This window comes from Staurois parvus, unplaced genomic scaffold (assembly GCF_062004578.1).
Source record: "Staurois parvus isolate SC_StPar_1 unplaced genomic scaffold, SC_StPar_1.0 ptg000114l, whole genome shotgun sequence".
Taxonomy (NCBI): domain Eukaryota; kingdom Metazoa; phylum Chordata; class Amphibia; order Anura; family Ranidae; genus Staurois; species Staurois parvus.
In genome coordinates, this window is record NW_028317910.1 from 4,222,501 (window position 1) to 4,238,926 (window position 16,426).

Below are 16,426 nucleotides of genomic sequence, written 5' to 3' on the forward strand. Positions count from 1 at the left end.
ACACCTGCCCTAAACTGACTCTTTCTGAAACCTCAGAACTCCATGTTCCTGTAGGCACTCCTCCAGTACCTCCTCCCCTCCTGTACCTCCTATACAAAGTGCTCCCACACTCACCTTACCCTTTCTTCCTCCATACTAGTGCTTCTATACCGACTGCACCCAGTATTCTTGTACTTCCTATACCCCCTTAGATCCATTACTTCTGTAGCCCCCATACTGAGTGCTCCTGTATCCCTTTGTACCCATGATCTTGTAACCCCATACCAAGTGTTCATGTGCTTCCTATACCCAGTGCTGCTACATCTATTTACCACTTCTTCCTCTGTATCCAATGTTTCTATATCTCTAACACCTAGTGCACCTGTGCGCAGTGTTTCTATATCTCCTACACATAGTGCTCCTGTACCCAGTGCTTCTATATATCCTACACCTAGTGCACCTGTGCCCGGTGTTTCTACATCTCTTATACACTGTGCTCCTGTACTCAGTGCTTCTATATCTCCTACACCTAGTGCTCCTGTACCCAGTGTTTCTATATCACCTACACCTAGTGCTCCTCTACCCAGTGCTTCTATATCTCCTACACACTGTGCTCCTGTACCCAGTGTTTCTATATCTCCTACACCTAGTGCTCCTGTACCCAGTGTTTCTATATCACCTACACCTAGTGCTCCTCTACCCAGTGCTTCTATATCTCCTACACCCTGTGCTCCTGTACCCAGTGTTTCTATATCTCCTACACCTAGTGCTCCTGTACCCAGTGTTTCTATATCACCTACACCTAGTGCTCCTCTACCCAGTGCTTCTATATCTCTTACACCCTGTGCTCCTGTACCCAGTGCTTCTATATCTCCTACACCCTGTGCTCCTGTACCCAGTGCTTCTATATCTCCTACACCCTGTGCTCCTGTACCCAGTGCTTCTATATCTCCTACACCCTGTGCTCCTGTACCCAGTGTTTCTATATCTCCTACACACTGTGCTCCTGTATCCACTGCTTCTACATCTCCTACACCCTGTGCTCCTGTACCCACTGCTTCTATATCTCCTACACCTAGTGCTCCTGTACCCAGTGTTTCTATATCATCTACACCTAGTGCTCCTCTACCCAGTGCTTCTATATCTCCTACACACTGTGCTCCTGTACCCAGTGTTTCTATATCTCCTACACCTAGTGCTCCTGTACCCAGTGCCTCTATATCTCCTACACCTAGTGCTCCTGTACCCAGTGCTTCTATATCTCCTACTCCTAGTGCTCCTGTACTCAGTGTTTCTATATCTCCTACACCTAGTGCACCTGTCCCCAGTGCTTCTATATCTCCTACACCTAGTGCTCCCGTATCCACTGCTTCTATATCTCCTACACCTAGTGCTCCCGTGCCCAGTGCTTCTATATCTCCTACACACTGTGCTCCTGTATCCACTGCTTCTACATCTCCTACACCCTGTGCTCCTGTACCCACTGCTTCTATATCTCCTACACCTAGTGCTCCTGTACCCAGTGCTTCTATATCTCCTACTCCTAGTGCTCCTGTACTCAGTGTTTCTATATCTCCTACACCTAGTGCACCTGTCCCCAATGTTTCTATATCTCCTACACCTAGTGCTCCTGTACCCAGTGCTTCTATATCTCCTACACCTAGTGCTCCCGTATCCACTGCTTCTATATCTCCTACACCTAGTGCTCCCGTATCCACTGCTTCTATATCTCCTACACCTAGTGCTCCCGTATCCACTGCTTCTATATCTCCTACACCTAGTGCTCCCGTGCCCAGTGCTTCTATATCTCCTACACACTGTGCTCCTGTATCCACTGCTTCTACATCTCCTACACCCTGTGCTCCTGTACCCACTGCTTCTATATCTCCTACACCTAATGCTCCTGTACCCAGTGTTTCTATATCACCTACACCTAGTGCTCCTGTACCCAGTGCTTCTATATCTCCTACACACTGTGCTCCTGTACCCAGTGTTTCTATATCTCCTACACCTAGTGCTCCTGTACCCAGTGCTTCTATATCTCCTACACCCTGTGCTCCTGAACCCGCTGCTTCTATATCTCCTACACCTAGTGCTCCCGTGCCCAGTGTTTCTATATCTCCTACACCTAGTGCTCCTGCACCCAGTGCTTCTATATCTTCTACACCCTGTGCTCCTGTACCCACTGCCTCTATATCTCCTACACCTAGAGCTCCTGCACCCAGTGCCTCTATATCTCCTGCACCCAGTGCTCCTGTACCCAGTGCCTCTCTCCCTCCTACACCTAGTGCTCCTGCACCCAGTGCTTCTATATCTCCTACACCCTGTGCTCCTGTACCCAGTGCTTCTATATCTCCTACGCCCTGTGCTCCTGTACCCAGTGCTTCTATATCTCCTACGCCCTGTGCTCCTGTACCCAGTGCTTCTATATCTCCTACACCCTGTGCTCCTGTACCCAGTGCTTCTATATCTCCTACGCCCTGTGCTCCTGTACCCACTGCTTCTATATTTCCTACACCTAGTGCTCCTGTACCCAGTGCTTCTATATCTCCTACGCCCTGTGCTCCTGTACCCAGTGCTTCTATATCTCCCACACCTACTGCTGCTGTACTCAACTCCCATGTACTTCCTGTATTTAGTGTTCCTGTACTTCCTATACCTATTGCTCCTGAAAACCCTGTACACAGTGTTCTATACCCCTGGACCCAGTGTATGAGAGTACTTCCTACACCCAGTGTTCCCACACCCACAATGCCAACTCTTTCTCCTTGATCTCTAAACCCCCTACACCTAGTGCCCCTGTACCTCCTTATACCCAGTGCTCCTTTACCTCCTTATATGAGGGTTGCCATCTCATCCCTTTAAACCCGAACACATAATTACACAGGTTCTGTGGCTGATTAAGGTGGTAATTAAACTCACTTAGTGCCTTATGTGCATTAAATTAGCCCCAGAACCTGTGTAATTAATATGTTTGGATTTAAAGGGATGAGGTAGCAACCCCGTGTCCCTGCCCTGCACCCTCTTATACCCCGTGTCCCTGTCCTGCACCCCCTTATACCCCGTGTCCCTGTCCTGCACCCCCTTATACCCCGTGTCCCTGTCCTGTACCCTCTTATACCCCGTGTCCCTGTCCTGCACCCCCTTATACTCCGTGTCCCTGTCCTGCACCCCCTTATACCCCGTGTCCCTGTCCTGTACCCTCTTATACCCCGTGTCCCTGTCCTGCACCCCCTTATACCCCGTGTCCCTGTCCTGTACCCTCTTATACCCCGTGTCCCTGTCCTGCACCCCCTTATACCCCGTGTCCCTGTCCTGTACCCTCTTATACCCCGTGTCCCTGTCCTGTACCCTCTTATACCCCGTGTCCCTGCCCTGTACCCTCTTATACCCCGTGTCCCTGTTCTGTACCCCCAAATACATCGTGTCCCTGTCCTGTACCCTCTTATACCCCGTGTCCCTGTTCTGTACCCTCTTAAACCCCGTGTCCCTGTATTGTACCTCCATATACACCATGTCCCGTCCTGTACCCTCTTATACCCCGTGCACCCTCCTCCTGTACCTCCTCTTTTGCCCAATGTTTCCTGTACCCCACCCCATACCCGATCCCGGGGCTCCCGTCTGCACTGGGCTCCATCCTTGCACTCCGCGATCAGATTCAGGTCTCTTAGCAACCAGACAGACAACGGCACCCACCAGTGTCCCACTCTCCAATTGGCGGCCACTGTAGCAGGGTCAGGCGCTATTGGCTGTGGCAGTGAGTCAGCGTCCTGGAGGCGGAGCCAGCCCTTAGAAATGAGGGGCGGTGGGAGCCGGTGTAGGAGAGAATCTTCTCTCTCCCCTGTGTGCCCACTGAGTATGCGCAGGATCAGCGATTTCCAATGCAGTGATCGTGACGTGGCTGGGGAAGGAGCGGAGCGCACAGCAATTAACTAATAACCTGCCGGACACCTATACTGACCGTTATTTGTACATAGATGTCATACCGTACTTCCCTGTACTGCTGGATCTTCAGATTCCACCTTGTGTACTGTACAAGCAGATCGGATGTCTCATCATTCCACCTACCTGCCCTGTATCAGTCACCGGCTACCCCGACTACTGACCCCCCATCACCCACCTACCCCCAACCACTGCCCCGCCCATCACCCACCTACCACTGACCCCCCCATCACTCACCCACCCCCGACTACTGCCCCACTATCACTCACTTAACCCCGACCACTGACCCCCCATTTCACTCACCCACCCCCGACTACTGCCCCCCCCCCCATCATTCACCTAACCCCGACCACTGACCCCCCCATCACCCACCTACCCCTGACCTCTGATCCCCCCATCACTCACCTACCCAGACTACTGCTATCCCCATCACCCACCTACCCAGGGGCAGACTGACAACTTATGGAGCCCCCCGCGCTATAGGGGATCATGGGGCCCCTGTGTCCTTGCCCAAACTCAAAAAAGCCTATGAAAAAGGTACCAGGGGCATCTCATGGGGCCCCCTACTGACACCGGGCCCTCGGGCAGTGCCTGAGTTTCCAAATGGTCAGTCCGCCCCTGGACCTTTCCCCAACCACTGCCCCCCCCCATTACCCACCTACCCCCGACCACTGACCCCCCCATCACTCACCTACCCTGACTACTGCCCCCCCATCACTCACCTACCCCCAACTACTGCCCTACCATCACTCACCTACCCCCGACCACTGATCCCCTCATCACTCACCTACCCCGACTACTGACCCCCCATCACCCACATACCCCCGACTACTAACCCCCCATCACCCAAATACCCCCGACTACTGACCCCCCCATCACTCACCTATCCCCGACTACTGCCCCCCATCACTCACCACCGACTACTGCCCCCCCATCACGCACATACCCCCGACCTCTGATCCCCCCCATCACTCACCTACCCCGACTACTGACCCCCCATCACCCACATACCCCCGACTACTGACCCCCCCATCACCCACATACCCTCGACTACTGACCCCCCCATCACTCACCTCCCCATGACTACTTCCCCCCATCCCCCACCTACCCCCGACTACTGCCCCCCATCACCCACCTACCCCCAACTACTGACCCCCACATCACCCACATACCCCCGACTACTGACCCCCCCTTCACTTACCTCCCCGCGACTACTGCCCCCCCATCACTTACCTCCCCGTGACTACTGCCCCCCCATCATCCACCTACCCCCGACTACTGCCCCCCATCACCCACCTATCCCCAACCGCTGACCCCCCCCATCACCCACCTACCCCCGACCACTGACCCCCCCATCACTCACGTACCCCGACTACTGACCCTCCCATCACCCACCTACCCCCGACTACTGACCCCCCCATCATGCACCTACCCCTGACTACTGACCCCCCATCACCCACCTACTGCCAACAACTGACCCCCCCATCACTCACCTAGCCCCGACTACTGACCCCCACTTCACCCACCTACCCCCGACTACTGACCACCATCACCCACCTACTGCTGACTACTGACCCCCCATCACCTACCTACCCCGACTACTGACCCCCCTATCGCCCACCTACCCCGACTACTGACCCCCATCACTCACCTACCGCCAACCACTGACCCCCCCATCACCCACCTACCCACAACTACTGATCCCCCATCACCTACCCCTGACCCCCCCATAGCACACCTAACTCCAACTACTGAGAAAACATTGAACTGCGATTTCCATTTTTTGACCAATCTAGCAATGCCAAATCATGTTCCATGTTACATACATCTCCAGGGATATCAACCCTACTGCACACCTTTGTGTCATCAGAAAAAAGACATACCTTACCCAACAAACCTTTATTTATGTCACTTATATAAAGATTAAATAGAACAGGACCTAGTACAGAGCCTTGGGGTACACCACTAGTGACTGCTCTCTTTTCAGAGAGAATCACATTTACCTATCTATCACAACGCTCCTTCAGCGTTACCTATAACACTGCCACCTCCCCCTCACTCCCCCTCTCTGTTGGGGTCCCCCAAGGTTCTGTCCTCGGGCCCCTCCTCTTCTCCATCCACAACTCTTCCCCCTTGGTCAACTGATACACTCCTAGGGCTTCAACTACCACCTCTATGCCGATAACACTCAAATCTATCTCTCTACCCCTCACCTCACCCCTTTAAACTCCACCCGAATCACTAGCCTTCTGAACGACATATCAGACTGGATGTCACTCCACTTCCTAAAATTAAACCTTTCCAAAACCGAGCTCCTAGTTTTCCCCCTAGCCCGCGCCCCCCCCCCGACCTCTCCATCACGAACAACAATGCCGCCATCAGCCCCATCCTGCAAGCCAGAGTACTAGGTGTCATTCTAGACTCCAATCTGTCTTTCCAGCCCCCGATCCAATCGCTGGCAAATTCATGCAGACTCCACCTCCGCAACATCTCCAAAATACGTATGTTCCTAACCCCCGAAACTACAACGCAACTCATTCACTCCCTTATCATATCACGACTTGACTACTGTAACTCCCACCTCGTCGGCCTACCTCACCGCAGGCTATCCCTGCTTCAGTCTATCCTGAATACTGCGGCCAGACTCATCCACCTTACTAACCGCTCCGTATCCGCCACCCCCCTCTACCAATCCCCCACTGGCTACCGATTGCCCAACACATAAAATTCAAAATACTAACATTGACGTACAAAGCTGTTCATAACACTGCCCCAAACTACATAACCGACCTGATATCCATCTACCACCCGAAAAGCACTCTCCGCTCCTCACAAGACCTCCTATTCTCCAACTCCTTGGTCTCCTCCTCCCATGCCCGTCTCCAGGACTTCTCCAGGGCTTCCCCCATCCTCTGGAACTCACTAACCTAATCCATCAGACTGTCACCTACCCTCCTCACCTTTAGGCTCACCCTGAAAACCCATCTCTTCAGAGAAGCCTACCCTGCCCTCACCTAACTGCTGATCTCCTCCGCTCTCCCCACCACTCCATCCCCCACAGCTATTTCCTCCTGTACCACTCTCCCCTCCCTCCTAGATTGTAAGCTCCAAGGAGCAGGTCCCTTGAACCCCCTGTGTATTGTATTGTCACTGTACTGTCTCATGTATTGTCTCCCATTGTAATGTACAGCGCTGAGCAAACTATTGGCACTATATAAATGCTGTATAATAATAATAATAATAATAATAATAATTTACAACCTCACTCTGTTATCTATCCTTTAGCCAGCTGCATATCCACTGACCCACCCAAGGGCTAAGTCCTAGCTTGTACAACTTTTTTATTAGATCATTATGTGGAACTGTATCAATCAATATATGCTATTTCAACAGTCCCACCCTGGTCCAAAACATTGGTAATATAGTCATGAAGTCCAATCAGATTAGTCTGATATAATCTGCCCTCAGTAAAGCCATGCTGCTTTGGATCCAGCCAGTTGTGATTTTTTAAGCGATCAATGATCCTTCTTTTCATTAGTGATTCCATTAACTTGACTACTACCGAAGTTAAACTCACTGGCCTGTAATTGCTATCTTCTACCGTGCTGCCCTTCTTGTGGATAGGTACAATATTGGCTGTCCACCAGTCATGGGGAACTTCTCCTGTAAGAAGAGACTGATTAAAAAGATCAGTTAATGTTCCAACAAGAATATCTCAAAGTTCTCTTAGAACTTTGGGATGAATACCATCAGGGCTCATTGCTTTATTAATCTATAACCAAGCCATTTCCTCTGCTACATCTGTCTCTGGAAATCCTAAAAATGAACCATCATTACTAGAACCAATATGATTTCCCAACTTATTATTGTTAGTATAATATATTATTATACAGGATTTATATAGCGCCAACGGTTTGCTCAGCGCTTTACAATATAATGGGAGACAATACAGCAACAATACAATTCAATACAAAAGGGAAAGGAGGGCCCTGCTCCTTGGAGCTTACAATCTAGGAGGGAGGGGCTAGTGGTACAAAGGTAGTAACTGTGGGGGATGGACTGGTAGGAAGAGTAGAAGATTCCATTAATAGCTGACTGCAGGATAGGCTTCCCTGAAGAGATAGGTTTTCAGAGATCGCCTAAAAGTGGGCAGAGTAGGCGATAGTCTGATAAATTGAGGTAGAGAATTCAAGAGGATGGGGGAAGCTCTGGAGAAGTCCTGGAGACGAGCATAGGAGGAAGAGACAAGGGAGCTAGAGAGCAGGAGGTCGTGCGAGGAGCGGAGGGTATGGTTTGGGTGATATTTGGAGACAAGATCGGTGATGTAATTTGGGGCAGAGTTATAAATGGCTTTATACGTTATTGTTAGTGTTTTGAATTTTATCCGTTGGGCAACGGGAAGCCAGTGGAGGGAATGGCAGAGAGGGGTGGCAGATATGGAACGGTAAGTAAGGTGGATGAGTCTGGCAGTAGCATTCATGATAGACTGAAGAGGGGATAGCCTGCGATGAGGTAGGCCAATGAGGAGGGAGTTACAATAGTCAAGGAGAGAGATAACAAGGGAGTGAATACGTTTCTTAGTGGTTTCCGAGGTTAGGAACGGGCGTATCTCGGAGATGTTGCGGAGGTGAAGTCTACAAGATTTGGACAGCAAATGGATTTGGGGCTGAAAGGACAGATGGGGGTCTAGGATTACACCTAGCACCCTGGCATGAGGGGAGGGAATGATGATTGTGTTATTGATTTTGATGGAGTAGTCGGGGGAGGGGGCAAGGGCTGGGGGGAATACTAAGAGCTCAGTTTTGGAAAGATTGAGTTTGAGGAAGTGGAGTGACATCCATGCCGATATGTCACTTAGTAGGTTAGTAATGCGAGAGGAGAATGAAGGGGTGAGGTGAGGGGTAGAAAGATAGATTTGTGTGTCATCAGCATAGAGATGGTACTTAAAGCCATGGGAGTTTATCAAGTGACCAATGGAGGAGGTGTAGGTGGAGAAGAGAAGGGGTCCAAGGACAGAACCTTGAGGGACCCCTACAGAAAGAGGGAGTGGAGAGGAGGAGGCAGAGTTATAGGTAATGCTGAACGAGTGCTGCAGTAGGTAGGAGGAGAACCAAGAGAGAGCAGAGTCTCGGAGGCCAAGAGAGTGGAGTTTTTTGCTTAGAAGACTGAAGAAAAGTAATTGTTTAAGTGGTTTGCTACACCCAGGTCTCCCTTAATATAAGTGTTGTGCCCAGTTTTCATTTTAGTGATCTGATTGTATTTTTTCTATCACTGACGTACCTAAAAAAGGTTTTATCTCGTTTAGCAATTTCCTCCTCTTTCTGTGCTTTGGCAGCACTGATAATGTGTTTGGCCTCCTTTTGTCTATTATACTCTTCTCTGTCAGTTACACTTCCTGTTTCCTTGAATCTCCTATATACTGATTTATTTTCCTTTACAATCCTACTTATCTCCTTAGTGAACCATACTGTTTTTTTCTTCCATTTATTCTTACTACCTTGCCTGATATATAATCTAGTTGCCTCTAGGATGGTAGACTTTAACAGTGCCCACTGATTACTTACTCCTGTCGTTTTACTCCAATCTTTAAACTCATTTTTTAGAAATGCACCCATTTCAACAAAATTTGTTTTTCTGAAATCTGAAACTTTTGCATATGCTTTTTAAGTTCTTATTTTAATATCAAACCAAGTCATTGGTGATCACTAGAGCCCAAATTTTCTCTCACTTCAAAATTAGACAGTCGATCCCCATTTGTCAGTACTAGGTCTAGAATATGATTGCCTCAGGGTGGTTGAAGGGAGGGGTGGGTGGAAGGCCAGGGGGGGGGGGGTGGATAGAAGGAAGGGGTGGGTAAAAGGAAGGATGAATGGAAGGAAGGGGTGGGTGGAAGGAAGGAAGGGAGTTTAGAAGGAAGGGAGGGGTGGGTGGAAGAAAGGAAGGGAGGGGTGGTTGGAAGGAAGGAAGGGTTTTGTGGGTGGGTGGGTGGAAGGAAGGGAGGGAGGGGTGGAAGGAAGGAAGGGTAGGTTGAAGGAAGAGAGGGGTGGGTGGAAGGAAGGAAGGGTGGGTGGAAGGAAGGAAGGGTGGGTGGAAGAAAGGGTGGATGGAAGGAAGGGAGGGAGGGGTGGGAGGAAGTAAGGAATGGGAGGGGTGGGTGGAAGTAAGGAATGGTTGGAAGGAAGAGGTGGATGGAAGGAAGGAAGGGAGGGGTGGCTGGAAGGAAGGAAGGAAGGGATGGGTGGAAGGAAGATAGATTGGACTCACCATGACTCTTTCAGATGCATCAGAGCTGCTATGAAGCTGCATGGATTGGAGTGTGGGCGGGCACAAGGGGAGGCAGAGCAGATCCATCCTCTCTTCCCTCTTCTACTATTGGTGCGGAGGATGGAGAGAGGGGCTGGGCAATGAGAAGAACACAGCGGCAGGGGGGTGTCAGAAAGAAAACGCCCCCACCGCCACCCCTCCCATACACCCCTAGTCGCGGTACTGCTCGCCTCCCCCACCTTATTTCCACTCATGGCGAGTGGAAATTTCGAGGGCTGTAGGGATGGTTGGCAACTCTCCTCTGGAAAGGGGGGGGTTTAGACCCCCCTGACTTCGCCCTTATTTACACCCCTGGTGTATACCCTAGTATAGTTATTACCCAGTCATTTGAATCCTTGAACCATGTCTCTGTAATTGCAACAAGGTCTGAGTTGTCCCTGAACATAAGAGCTGCCAGCTCACAAAGCTTGTAGCCTAAACCAACACCCTTGTGTGAGGGAAGCAGACCATCTCTTGTACAGCTCAATGTCAGACCACCTGATAACATCATGACTAACAACCAAATCCTTTAACCAAACATTGAACTCTGCTATACAAAATACTTTCTCTTGTCCATTATGCACAGGTCAGACCTTTGAAAGTGTAACAGTACTCCCTAACTCTTGTCCCAAAAACGGAAAATCTTTCTGTACAGAACACACATCATTCTGGAACAAATCATTTGTGCCAAGGTGCAAGAAAACATCAACATTGCACGCTTCACTAGCTTTTTTTGACAATTTTTAAAATACACCTTTTATCTCTCCTAACAGTAGCACCAGGTAAACATACAGTTGCAAGAAAAAGTATGTGAACCCCTTGGGATTACGTGGAGTTTTGCATGAATTGGGCATAAAATGTGCTCTGAATGTCATCTAAGTCACAACAATAGAAGAACACAGTCTGCTGAACATAATACTACACAAACATTAGATGTTGCCATGGTTTAATTGCACATAACATGTAAACATTCACAGTGCAGGGAGGAAAAAGTATGTGAACCTTTGGATTTAATAACTGATTGACCCTCCTTTGGCAGCAATAACCTCAACCAAACGTTTCCTGTAGTTGCAGATCAGACCTGCACAACGATCTGGAGTCATTTTGGACCACTCCTCTTCACAAAACTGTTTCAGTGTAGCAATATTCCTGGGATGTCTGGTGTGAATCGCTCTCTTAAGGTCATGCCACAGCATTTCAATGGGGTTGAGGTCAGGACTCTGACTGGGCCACTCCAGAAGGCGTATTCTGTGCTGTTGCAGCCATTGTTTTGTTGAATTACTTGTATGCTTTGGGTCATTGTCCTGTTGCATCACCCATCCTCTGTGGAGCTTCAGTTGGAGGACAGATGGTCGTACGTTTTCCTGCAAAATGTCTTGATAAACTCTGGAATTCATTTTCCCATCAATGACAACAATCCGTCCAGGCCCTGAGGCAGCAAAGCAGCCCCAAACCATGATGCTCCCTCCGCCATGTTTCACAGTGGGGATGAGGTTTTGATGTTGGTGTGCTGTGCCTTTTTTTCTCCACACATAGTGTTGTGTGTTCTTCCCAAACAACTCAATCTTGGTGTCATCTGTCCACAGTATATTCTGCCAGTAGTGCTGTGGAACATCCAGGTGCTCTTTTGCAAACTTCAAACGTGCTGCAATATTCTTTTTGGACAGCAATGGCTTCCTCCGTGGTGTCCCCCCATGTACTCCATTCTTGTTTAATGTTTTCCTTATTGTAGATGTGTCAACAAAAATGTTAGCATGTGCCAGAGATTTCTGTAGGTCTTTAGCTGACACTCTGGGATTCTTCTTTACCTCATGCAGCATTCTGCGCTGTGCTCTTGCAGTCATTTTTACAGGACGACCACCCCTAGGGAGAGTAGCAACAGTGCTAAACTTTCTGCATTTGTAGACAGTCTGTCTTACCGTGGACACATGAACATCAAGGCTCAAGGAGATACTTTTGTAACCCTTTCCAGCTTCATGCAAGTCAACAATTCTTGATCGTAGGTCTTCTGAGAGCTCTTTTCTGCGAGGCATGGTTCACATCAGACAGTGCTTCTTGAAACCAGTAAACCCAAAACAGGTGTGTGTTTTTTAAGGGCAGGACAGCTGTCAGCAACACATCCAATATCATCACACTGATAGGAGTCAAGGTTGGCTCACTCCTGGCTCCAATTAGCTCTGGGAGAAGTCATTAAGCTAGGGCCTCACATACTTTTTACTCCCTGCACTGTGAATGTTTCCATGTTATGTGCAATTAAACCATGGCAACATCTAATGTTTGTGTAGTATTATGTTCAGCAGACTGTGTTCTTCTATTGTTGTGACTTAGATGACGTTCAGAGCACATTTTATGCCCAATTCATGCAAAACTCCACGTAATCCCAAGGGGTTCACATACTTTTTCTTGCAACTGTATAACTTCCTTTACACTTCCACATGATTTCTTAAACAAACACATCTTACAATTGAATCACCAACAAGAAGATGACTTCTCTTTTTAGGAGCCTTATCCACTTGCCTGGAATGGAACTTCAGATAAAAGAGTTACTTTTGGAAAAATTATTTTTTTCTTAGGATCCTCCTTCCTATGATCACAATCAGCTACATTTGCAACCTTTGTATCTGCTTCTAGTTCAGAAAGAATACAATAGGAGTTATGCAATATCCCACCAAAAGCTATATGTTTATGGTCCACAGGCCTCACTCTTCCTGACCCAACAGTTGTCCACACTGCTCTTCTCCTGCACAGTCTTTGAGGAAGAGGTGGCCCTTCGCTAGCCAACTGTCTGCAGAGTCAATAGCTAAAGACCTCCAAACTTCATGTGGCCTTCAGATTAGCACAACAACAGTGTGTAGAGAGCTTCATGGAATGGGTTTTCACGGCTGAGCAGCTGCATCCAAGTCTTTAATTACCAAGCGCATTGCAAAGCATCGGATGCAGTGGTGTAAAGCACGCTGCCACTGGTCTCTAGAACAGTAGAGATGTGTTCTTTGGAGTGACGGATCACACTTGTCTGGCAATCCGATGGATGTGTCTGAGTTTGGCTGTTGCCAGGAGAACAGTACTTGCCTGACTGCATTGTGCCAAGTGTAAAGTTTGGTGGAGGGGGGATTATGGTGTGGAGTCGTTTTTCAGGGGTTGGACTTGGCCCCCTAGTTCCAGTAAAGTGAACTCTTAAGGCGTCAGCATACCAACACATTTAGGACAATTTTATGCTCCCAGCTTTGTGGGAAGAGTTTGGGGATGGCCCCTGTAGCAATTGTGCATACAGAGATGGACGCGGTCACCCATTTTGCTAAGGATCCTCCATCTTGTATCATTTCTACTCCCAAATCAGTCTCCCTCCTTCAATTTCCCCCCCTCCCTCAGGATTGTGGTCTGTGTGTGTATGCTGCGTTCAGAAGCCCACAGGCCCCACTGGAGAGCTCCATGGCTATAAATCCCAACCTAGCTGGTGCCCAGATGTCTGTTAGCTTCTCAATCTGGGATATCGTAAAGCCATAAAACCAGTCCTTCACTGAGCTTCAAAGACATTCCAGGTAGTCGTAAAACGGACTCACATTTAAAAATCCCCTTTTCCCCTATGATTTCATATCTCGGAATATGAAAGACTTACATAAAAACCAGGCATATATCCAGATGGGTCACTTTAATACAAGTCGCCTGATATCTTACATCCCCGAGCTGGAATCTACAGGAGAGCAGAAAACGATATCTCCTTAACCGTCCCAGCAGGTATGTCATATTTCACATCTAGACGTTCAGCAGGTAATTCTGCATAATAATCTACTCGTGGATAGAATACTACAGGTATCCAGGGAAAGTTATTGCCCTGGTATCAACTTGTGAGGGATTTTGGTTCTAGCTTGGGGCTCCACCTACAACACCCTCCCCAAATGAGGCGATTGGTTCTCTGAATCAAGGAGACACCCTACTGAGTTCCTAGAAAAGGCTGTTATGCTTGGAGCAGAAAGCTAAGCTGAGCTGAGTTGAAGATTCTCCCTTGTAACCAGGGGCATATTTACCGCGAGGCAAACAAGGCGTTTGCTTAGGGCGGCACTTTTCAGGGGTCGGCATGGCTCATTTTGTGTGCAATGGGGAGGCGGATCGACGTAGGGGCACCGGAGCTGACACCGCACCAGTTAAACTGATCCGCAGCTCTGCCCCCGGCTGGCTCCCAGCAGAGCACACCGAAGCCGCCTCCCTCTCCTCCACTGTCTATATGTACACGGGAGGAGGAGGGGGGAGAGGAGAGACACCGCTGTGCATGTCTGCTGATCTGAGGTCTGTACCGATTTTCTTTTATTGTTCCTGGGCAGAGGAGGGGGACAGGGTGACCGGGAAGGGGGGGGCAAGTTAAAAAAAAATTAGTGATGGGGGGTTATATGCTGGGGGGCACTTTGGGAGGGGAGAGGATCTATAATAGAAGTTGGTTTTGGAATTTAAATCTGACCCCACACGAGAACATGCCTTCTCCCCTTCCAAAGTGCCCCCCTCAGCACATATCCGACCCCCCCCTCACCTCCCTATTAGCACAAGTGGAGGGGGGTCTGTACTGAGAGAGGGGGGTCTATAATGATGGAGAAGGGCCTGTACTCAGTGGAAGGGGGGTCTATACTGAGGGGGAATCTGAGGGGAATGAGGTCTGTGCTCAGAGAGGGGGTCTGTACCGAGGGGGGACTATTCCTGGTGGGGAGGGGGGTCTATACTTGGTGGAGAGGGGGTCTGTACTGAGGTGAGGGGGGGATCTATACTTGGTGGAGAGGGGGTCTGTACTGAGGTGAGGGGGAGATCTATACTTGATGGAGAGCAGGAGCGTATTTACCGCAAGGCAGCATCTTTGAAGGGGGGATGGTAGTACTGGGGCAGGGACGTGGGGGGGGGGGGCGGCAGCGGACAATTTTTGTGTTGCCTTGCTTTTGTGTTGTCATTTTAATGATATATTGCTCACACATGGCATGAGTATATGTGGAATAACACCCCAAAACACATTCTGCTTCTTCTCCTAAGTATGCGGATACCACGTGTGAGAGACTTTTTGGCAGCCTAGCTACACACAGGCCCCCAAAATCCAATTACCATCTCCAGGCTTTCAAAGGGCATATTTCCCCATATAACTTCCTCACTACCTATCACAGTTTTGGAGGCCCTAAAATGCCAGGATATTACAAATCCAAATGACCCCTTTTGGAAATCAGACACCCCAAGGAATTTGATAAGAGGCATGGTGAGTATTTTACAGATATCATTTTTGTCACAGGGTTTTGAAAAAGAAACAAAGAAAAGTAAAGATACATTTTTGTTTTTCTTTCTTCGTTTTCCAAAAACGTGGCAACAAATGAGATCTGCAAAATACTCACCATGCCTCTTAGCAAATACCTTGGAGTGTCTACTTTCCAAAAAGGGGTCATTTGGAGGGGGGGGGGGGCTTCTACTATCCTGGCATTTCAGGGCCAACATTACTGTAGAAGCTTATGCCACACATCACCCACTCTTGAAGCCCAAACCTTTTCAGACACTTTTTGTTCACATGAAAAAACTGTTTTTTTGCTAGAAAATTACTATGAACCCCCAAACATTATATAATTTTTAAAGCAGTGGCCCTAGAGAATAAAACTGTGGGTGTTGAAATTTTTTATGTCACAGTCAATTTGACTGCACAAAAACACAATATATTGCCAAATTGTTAGATAAAATATAAAAGATGATGTTATGCCAAGTAAATGTATACCAAACATGACATGGTTTAAAACTGCACATGCACATGCAATGGCGACGAAGTACATACATTCTTAATATTGATAGGTGACGCTTTAAAAGCCTTTACAGGTCACCAAGTTATATTTACACAGGAGATCTAGTGCTAGAATTACTGCCCTTGAGCTGCCGTTCATGGTGATACCTCACATACATGGTGCAGTCTCTGTTTACATACTGACACGGGACCAATGCTTGCGTTCACCTTTACACATGAGCATGGGAAGGGGGGAGGGGCAGGGGTGATTTTTTTTTTTTTTTTACACTTTGTCTTTCTTTTTTTTTTTGATCACTTTTATTATTATCACAGGGAATGTAAATATCCCCATATAGCAATAGGCAATGATAGGTACTCTTTTCTGAGAAATCGGGGGTCTATTAGACTCTAGATATCTCCTCTGCCCTTAAAGCATCTGATCACACCAAGACCAGTGTGATCAGATGC

At 48.5% G+C, this 16,426-nt stretch overlaps 1 protein-coding gene across 1 annotated transcript in view; it reads right to left on the reverse strand.

Moving 5' to 3' along the window:
* Positions 1-3,685, reverse strand: part of TULP3 (TUB like protein 3) — a 32,979-nt gene extending 29,294 nt beyond the window's left edge. Inside the window, exon 1 of the mRNA XM_089671743.1 lies at positions 3,582-3,685. Coding sequence (XP_089527869.1) covers positions 3,582-3,616 — 35 coding nt within the window. The 5' untranslated portion in view covers positions 3,617-3,685. The remainder of the gene's footprint in view (positions 1-3,581) is intronic.
* Between the last annotated feature and the right edge of the window lie 12,741 nt (positions 3,686-16,426).